Source organism: Propithecus coquereli, unplaced genomic scaffold (assembly GCF_000956105.1).
Source record: "Propithecus coquereli isolate 6110/MARCELLA unplaced genomic scaffold, Pcoq_1.0 Scaffold196, whole genome shotgun sequence".
NCBI classification, from domain to species: Eukaryota; Metazoa; Chordata; class Mammalia; order Primates; family Indriidae; genus Propithecus; species Propithecus coquereli.
Window position 1 is genome coordinate 640,585 of NW_012144522.1, and position 8,576 is coordinate 649,160.

At 50.3% G+C, this 8,576-nt stretch overlaps 1 protein-coding gene across 1 annotated transcript; it reads left to right on the top strand.

Annotated features, from left to right (window-relative positions):
* Positions 1-9: 9 nt before the first annotated feature.
* On the top strand, positions 10-5,361 carry OSCAR (osteoclast associated, immunoglobulin-like receptor). The gene is made up of 5 exons (XM_012643316.1): positions 10-46; positions 694-726; positions 3,301-3,600; positions 4,444-4,725; positions 5,225-5,361. The coding sequence occupies exons 1-5, from the start codon at positions 10-12 to the stop codon at positions 5,359-5,361; spliced, it is 789 nt and encodes a 262-aa protein (XP_012498770.1).
* Positions 5,362-8,576: the final 3,215 nt, after the last annotated feature.

The following is an 8,576-nucleotide window of genomic DNA, read 5'->3' on the forward strand; positions in this document are numbered from 1 at the left end:
CTGCCCACCATGGCCCTGGTGCTCACCCTCCAGCTGCTGACTCTCTGTGAGCTGCCCCTTCCTTCTTCTTGGGTCCCTGGCTGGGCTGGGGGGGCAAAGAGAGGTGCTTAGGGGACCCAGACACCCTGCAGGGTAACCAGACAGCACTAGCTGGGGGTTTGGAATTTTAGGTCCAAATAAGAAGACAGGACTGGGGCCCAGACCCCTGGGTCTTAAAGCAGGAGAAGACAGATTCTGGAAGAGGAAGGAGTTGGGGACAGATTTCTATGGATCTTGAGGCAGGAAGCAGGTAAGAGCCTGAATTTTGAGGCCAAAGAGTGTAGACTTCTGGATTCTGACATCGAAGGGGGATGAAAGTTAGGAGTCCTGAGTTCCTGGGAAAGGAGGGGCTGGGGGCTCAGCCTCCTGAACCAGGGAGGAGAAACTGCAAGCTCAGGTTATTGTCCCCTGCAAAGATGGAGCCCCGAGCTCCTGGGCATAGAGGCAAGACTGGGCTGGGTCCAGACTTCTGGCTTCTTAAGTAGGTGGAGAACAAAGTCTGGATTTTGGGCTACTGAGGCAGGAGGAAGTAAGGATAAGATTCTTGTTTCCCAGAGGAAAGGGAGATGAGGACTCAGATTCCTGGGTTCCCCATGAGATGGGACTGGTAGCCAAAGGGCTTTGAGAAGAACTAACCCCCTCAACCTTCTACAGGGCCTCTGTGTCACGCAGACATCACTCCATCTGGTGAGTAACATCCTTCACCATCGCTGACACCCCATTTCCAACTACTCAGATTTTTATTTTGGTGCCCAACCCCACCCCCGATTTCCTTATTTCTTTTCCTCCCTTTTTTTCCTCTCTCCCCTTTTTTTTTCTTTTTTTCCTTACTCCTCTTCTCCCTCCCTCCTTTCCTTCCTCCCTTCCTTCCTCAGTCCCTTTAGTGACCACTGTAGGTGAGTAGTGAAGACTGCGAACTTTGGAGCTAAAGAGACCTAAGCTAGAACCTCAGTTTCACTATCTAATTCATAATATGACCTTGAACAGACCACAGCTTGCTAAGATTTCATTTCCTTCTCTGTAAAATGGGCTGTTGTGAGGATTTAATAAAATCACATGTGTAAAACCCTTGCCTCAGAGCTTGGCACAGTGCAGGGCTTGAGAGATAGGATCTACGAGACAAGAAGTAAGATTGGAAAACAAAACAAAACAAGAGATAGGATCTCCTGCAATTATAATTAGTTCCCAACTTCCTCCATTTGGAACCCACTTTCCACAAAAGTAGGGTCCCCCACCCTGGGATAGTGCTGGGTTTCTTCCTAGGTTTTCTGATGGGTGAGACCTTTCTTTCCTCTCAAACCTTCTCCCACTGCAACTTCAAATAAGAATCACCCAAGGAGCCATTAATACCTTAGCTATCAATTTATTTTATTTTATTTTATTTTTGAGCCTGGGTCTCACTGTCACCCAGGCTAGAGTGCAGTGGCATGATCGTACTTCACTGCAGCCTCGAACTCCTTGGCTCAAGTGACCCTCCCACCTCAGCCTCCTGAGTAGCTGGGACTACAGGCATGTGCCACCACACCTGGCTAATTAAAAAAATTTTTTTTGTAGAGATGGGGTCTCACTATGTTGCCCAGGCTGGTCTTGAACTCCTGGACTCAAGCTATCCTCCTGGCTCAGCCTGCCAAAATGCTGGGATTATAGGCGTCAGCTATGGTGACTGGCCTTATCCATTTATTTTAAATTAGTTTTTTTTAAATGATAAAGTTAGTATATACTAATATATATTCATGGTTTTAAAAATTCAGTCATTACCAAAGGATATATAACAGCCTCCTTCTTCCCCTTCCCCATCGTCCTTAAATAATCTTCTGAATCCTTATAAAAAATTTTCCATGCGTTCAGACACACATGTATATGTATTTATATACTTTTTTTTCTTTCCAATGCAAAATTGATGTTTCATGATTCACACCATTTTGCATCTGACATTTTTCACTTTACAATTTCTCCTGGACATATTTCCATGTCACTATAGCTAGTTGTACCTATTCTTTTTTTTATTTTTTTAAAAATTACTGACTAGCATTTGCCATTGTATGGCCAGATTCTAGTTTGTTTGGCCATTCCCCTCTTTATGTACATATAGGTTGCTTTCACCCTCGCAATCTATGCTGTAAAGAACACTCCTGTACTAGTTCCTTGTGCACATGGATGTGTGTTTGTCGAGCGGTGGAATTATTGGGTCCTTGCTCATGTCCTTTGTGTATCTTGATAGAAACTGGCAAATTGCCTTCTCAAAACATGAACTCGAAGTGCTTCTGACTGCCTGTTTCAGTACATATTCACTCAAACTGAATATTAACCATTTTTTAATTTTTTAATTTTGTATTATTTTTTTTAAGGCTGGTCAAGTGAAGCAGTGGGAGTGGAGAAGGAACAAAGGAATCTGTAACTGGTTGTGATCAATTAGTTGTAAACACCACTGCACTAGGACCAACCTGACCATCGTTTTAATTTTTGATAACCTAATAGACAAAAATACCATAATGTGTTGCTTCAGTTATTTTTCAAAATGATCACTACTAAGATTGAGCAACTTTTTCTTTGAGAATTGTGAATTGCCTCTTTTGTGAATTGCCTATTCATGTTTTGCCCAACTTTCAGTCGGGTAGGTTCTGGGATTTCTTTCTATAGGCTTAATCTATGCGATTTATGAAAAAGTGATTTCTGCCAGTTCTGTCATTTTCTCCTAGTTTCATTTGTTTGTCTTTTAGCATCACAACTTAAAAATTTCGAAGTGGGCAAATTAATTAATCTGCTATAAAATTTTTCATTTTATATTTTAAGAAGCCTTCCCTACCCCAAGATAAATATATTTTCCTATAGTTTCTATATTTTTCCTATAGTTAAAAAACAAAACACATGTAGGTCTTTAATTAATCTGGAATTTGTCTGGCGGAATGGTGTGAGGTAGAGTTCCAGAATTATTTTTCCCCCCAATAGATAGCAAGTTTTGGCAACTCTTGAAATGTTAAATATGTTGCCAATGTTCTGGAAAGCTATTTAAAGTTATAAAGTTCTGGGGTCCCACCCTTTGAAACCATGCTTAAAAACTGTGGAGTAAAGCTCAGAAGTTGATGCTAATTTTGACAAGCCTTGATTGTAGTCCAGTCCCTCCCTGATTTTACAAACAGGGAACTCAGGCCGAAAAAGGGGCAGCAATTGCCCAAGGTGATTTTCCTCCTTCCCCAACTTCTCCTTCATTTTGTGGGACTCCCAGGCGGCCTGAGGACCCAGGACGCTCCGTTTATTCAGTCCCCCCAGCTTCATACCCCAAGCCATGGCTAGGGGCTCAGCCGGCTGCAGTTGTGACCCCTGGGGTCAATGTGACCCTGAGGTGCCGAGCTCCTGAAGTTGCCTGGAGGTTTGCACTTTTCAAGCCTGGAGAGATAGGCCCCCTGCTCTTCAGGGATGTGTCCTCAGAGCTGGCAGAGTTCTTCTTGGAGGAGGTGACTCCGGCCCAAGGAGGCAGTTACCGCTGCTGCTACCGGAGGCCTGACTGGAAGCCAGGTGTCTGGTCCCAGCCCAGTGATGACCTGGAACTGCTGGTGACAGGTGAGGTCCTGGGGTCGGGGAGGAGACCCCGCACAGCGGTGTCATAAGGGAGGGGAGAGGAGGGAGAGAGAGAGGCAATGGGACAGAGAGATGTGTCTTCAGAGCTGAAGATACACACACAGATAGAAGCACAGAGACAGACAGGTGGGGAGAAGGGACAGAGAGGTACAGGGAAAGCGAGACAGAGCTGGGTAGAGAGATTGATAGATTCACAGACACATGGAGGGAGAAGAGATACAGGGAGAGAGATACAAAGAGAGACAGAGAGACACAGGCTTACGCAATGACACAGAGGGAAAAAAGCTACATGGAGGTAGGGAGTGACTCCCAAGAAACGGGCAGTTCTCCGCCAGGGGCACTCATGCCCCCCAGGTGATCCTTGTCATTATGCAGAGACATTTTTGGTTGTCACAACTGGAGAGGGGGCTGCTACTGGCATCTAGTGGATGGGCCCAGCTCTGCGGCTCAACATCCCACAACACAGGGGACAGCGGCCCCGAGGGACAAAGACTTCTCCAAAACGTCACCAGCGCTATGTCGAGAAACCCGGGGAGAGGCACAGAAACACAATGAGGACCCTGGGGGAGTGAAAGCACGGACGGGGAGACAGAGACACGGAGAATTTAGTGAGGCACAGACCGGAGGGAAAGACCTGCGAGTGGAGGGAGACGGAGGCAGAGAAAGGCGTGCTCGGAGACAGACACAGGAGGGCTGGGGACACAGACGCACAAAAGCAGGGACGGCGCGGAGAACCTGGGGGAGGACGAGGCGAGGGCGGGGACAGGGAAGCGGGACGCGCACGCGGCGCCCAGCTCTCAGGGCTCCCGTCCGTCCCCCGCGCAGACCAGCTGCCGCGGCCGTCGCTGGTGGCGCTGCCCGGCCCGGTGGTGGCGCGCGGCGCCAACGTGAGCCTGCGCTGCGCCGGCCGCGTGCGGGGCATGAGCTTCGCGCTGTACCGCGTGGGCGCCGCGGCCCCGCTGCAGTACCGCGACTCGGCGCAGCCCTGGGCCGACTTCCCGCTGCTCGGCGCGCGCGCCCCCGGCACCTACAGCTGCTACTACCACACGCCCTCCGCCCCCTACGTGCTGTCGCAGCGCAGCGAGCCGCTGGTCATCAGCTCGGAAGGTGAGGGGCCCTGCGGCCCGCGCCCCAGCCCTTCTTCCCTCGGACCCAGGGGTCCCCCCAGTCCCTCCTCCCTCGGACGCAGGGGTCCCCCAGTCCCTCCTCCCTCAGACCCAGGGGTCCCCCCCAGTCCCTCCTCCCTCGGACCCATGAGTCCTCCTAGTCCCTCCTCCCTCAGACCCAGGAGTCCCCCCCCGCCCCTCCTCCCTCGGACCCAGGGGTCCCCCCAGTCCCTCCTCCCTCAGACCCAGGAGTCCCCCCGTCCCTCCTCCCTCGGACCCAGGAGTCCCTCCCCCCAGTCCCTCCTCCCTCAGACCCAGGGGTCCTCCCCCAATCCCTCCTCCCTCAGACCCTGGAGTTGAAGCCCTCATCAACTCACCCTGAACTTTGAGACTGGGGACTCCGGTTACCAACTCCACCCCGGGGGGTGGAAACCGGAGTGGTGGGGCGCAGACTTCAGGTCCAGGCGCTGATGGCCTCCCTCTCTCCGCTCCGCCCGCAGACTCTGGCTTCTCGGACTACACCCGCGGGAACCTCGTTCGCCTGGGGCTGGCCGGCCTGGTCCTCATCTCCCTGGGTGTGTTGGTGGCGTTCGATTGGCGCAGCCAGAACCGCGCGCCTGGCGGCGTTGGGCCCTGAGCCCCAGGGGAACTGGATGTGCACACCTGCAAGAGGAGACTTCCCGAAGAGTGGCGGAGGAGAACCTGGAATCCCTGGGGTTGGACTGTCCTTTCCTGGAGTCCCACGGCCCTGCTGGCTAAGCCCAGCTTAACCGTCCTTCAACCCTGTGCTGTGCCCTGTAGCTTCTTTGAGGGCTTTCCCCAGGGCCACCCAGCTGAGTGGTAGGCGCCGTCGGTGGTTAAGGTTTCCAAGCCGGAAGACCTGGGTTCTAATCCCAGGGCTGCCACTCACTCCCTGGGACATTTGGAAAGCGACCTTCCCCAAGCTTCGGTTGCCTTGACTGTAAAATGGGTGCACTGATAATATCTCCTTCATAGGATCGTTGTAGGATTAAGTGGATAATACACATAAGGTGTTTGAAACGGTGACTGGCCCATAGAAAATGCTCAGTAAATGTTAGCCACTGTGTAACACCGATTTCTACCAGATTCCCAGGCCGGAAGAAGTTCTCGCTGTTTTTCCATCGTGTATGCTCCAGCTCAACTTTTTTTTTTTCTTTTTTTGAGGCAGAGTCTCGTTTTTGTTGCCCGGGTTAGAGTGAGTGTCGTCGTGTCAGCCTAGCTCACAGCAACCTCAAACTCCCGGGCTCAAGGGATCCTCCTGCCTCAGCCTCCCAAGTAGCAGGGACTACAGGACTACAGAGCCACCACACCCACCTAATTTTTTATTTCTATTTTTAGTTGACTTGCAAATTTTTTCTACTTTTAGTAGAGACAGGGTCTCTCTCTTGCTCAGGCTGGTCTTGAACTCCTGAGCTCAAACGATCCACCTGCCTCGGCCTCCCAGAGTGCTAGGATTACAGGCGTGAGCCACCACGCCCGGCTTCCAGCTCAACTTTTAAGCAACTCTTCATCATTCAAACTATTATGAACATTACTCTTGGTCAGACAGGAAACCTCTTCCAAGTCCTCCTCAGCTTTTCTCCAAAGGTAGACCAAAGTCAGACCAAAGAGAGCTCCGTCCCTAATTACAGCTTTATTTGCATGCAGCTGTCCTCCTTGAACCGTCCTTAGGCCAAAGTTGGGGTCTGTTGCCAGGGCAACTGGTAAGTGGAGTGTGCGCAGTAGAGCTTCGACCCCGACCCTAATAACTGCGTTTGGTCTGTGTGCCCCTGTGCTCTTGGCTGCTCTCACAGTTGTGGTAAAAATAACGCAAACCACTCCATTTTGCAGCCTGTTTTCTCTCCTTGTTTTGCCTCTCTTTCTCCCCAATCCTGGCTAACCTGACCAGTTTCTCCTGAATTTATTAATTTAACTGCTGGGGGTTTTTTGGTTTGTTTTGTTTTTTGTTTTTGTTTTTGGTTTTTTTTTTCCGAGAAAGGGTCTTGCTCTGTCACCCCAGCTAGAGTGTAGTGGTGTCATCATAGCTCACTGCAATCTCAAACTCCTGGGCTCAAGGGATCCTCCTACCTCAGCCTCCATGCCCAGCTATGTTTTCTATTTTTTTGAAGAGATGGGGTCTCGCTCTTGCTCAGGCTGGTCTCGAACTCCTGACCTCTAACAATCCTCCCACCTCGGCCTCCCAGAGTGCTGGGATTACAGGTGGGAGCCACTGTGCCTGGCCCCACATTCTCTTTTAAGCTGGGAAGACAAAGGGAAACATTATCTCATTTATCATTTGCAAAGCAGTTTATGGTGGCAGTTTCTTTTATTTGTCACCCATAAATGCTCAGAGTTCCCAAGATATTCGTCGTGAGACGGGAATATATCTGCATGGTATCACACCTGTATAGACAGGTTAGCTTGCCTGGTTGACTCTGTTCATCGGGCCTTAGATCCTGTCAGACCCTGTTTTCCCTGCAGACTCTTGCCTGACCCATCTGCGGCCCCCACGCAGCCTTATCATACCCTACTCGGAGTTCTCATCCCACTGTGTTATGACCCATTCTCTCCCAGACTAGACCACAAGCTCCTCCCACGAGGGATCAGGTTTTTTACCTCTACATCCTGGGGCCTGGCACTCAGGTCTCAGGACGCACGCGTGGTCTGTCTGGATGAATTTTCCACGGTGAAGGTCACATCAGCAGGCTCCGTGGTTTTACCCTTCCGTGGTAGGCAGAATACTGGTTCCCCACACGTGATGTCCTAATCTCTGGAACCTGTGACTATGGTTCCTTACCTGGCAAAAGGGACTTCAAAGATGTGATTACGTCAAGGATCGTGGGGAGATTGTCCTTGATTATTTAGGTGGGTCCAGTGTAGCCACAAGAATCCTTATAAGTGGGAGGTAGGAGGGTCATGATTAGGCGAAGTATGTGACTACGGAAGCAAAAGTCAGGCGGGTACAAGGCCACCAGCCAAGAGGCGCAAGTGGCTGGAAAGGCAAGGAATTGGGTCCTCCGCCAGAGCCTCCGGAAGGAACATAGCCCTGACTTTCGGAATTTGGACTTCCAGAACTGAAGGATAACGGATTTATGTGGTTTTAAGCCACTTAGTTTGTGATAATGTGTTACAGCAGCAATAGAAAAATGAATATTATTAGCTTCGATCGCATGTCCTCTCTTATCCTACAAACCCCGGCGTCTTTACCCTTAGGACTTCCACTTTCATCCCCGTCCCTGCTTCCCCCCAGTTCTCATTCATCCACTTGTCACACGTGTATTTAATGTGTGCCACGTGCGAGGCACTGTGCTAGATGCTGGGGGTACAATCGGGAGCAACAGCAGACATACGCCCCACCCTCATGGAAGTGATGTGGGATCCGAAAGTTGAGCGGGAGTTAACTGTATGAGGAGGGGCTAGAGGGGTGCTCCAGGCAGACAGAGCAGCATGAGAAAGGGCCCTGCGCAGGCGACTATGAGCGACTAAGAGAGGGTCACTGTGGCGGAAACAGAGTGTAGGCATGAAGGAAAATGGGGTAGAGCTAAGGCCGGCGTGTCAGTCAGGGGCTGACCTACGCCAAACTTCATAAGCTACGAGGTCTGTGCTGGGCATTTACTATTTGGAGGAGAATTTAACAGATATGGTCCTGGCCCTCATGGAGATTCAAGTCGGCTAGTGGTTTTTTGGAAAAGCCTTAGATCAAATTCCCTTTGTAGGCCTACATCTCCCTTAGCAAGCATTAACTATTTAATTATTTTTTTTTCTAGGGGAATATATAGAAATAAAACATTGCGAACATGACTATTCTCAAATAAGTCTCATTAAAATCAGCGTGCCCTTTTCTTAGAAAGA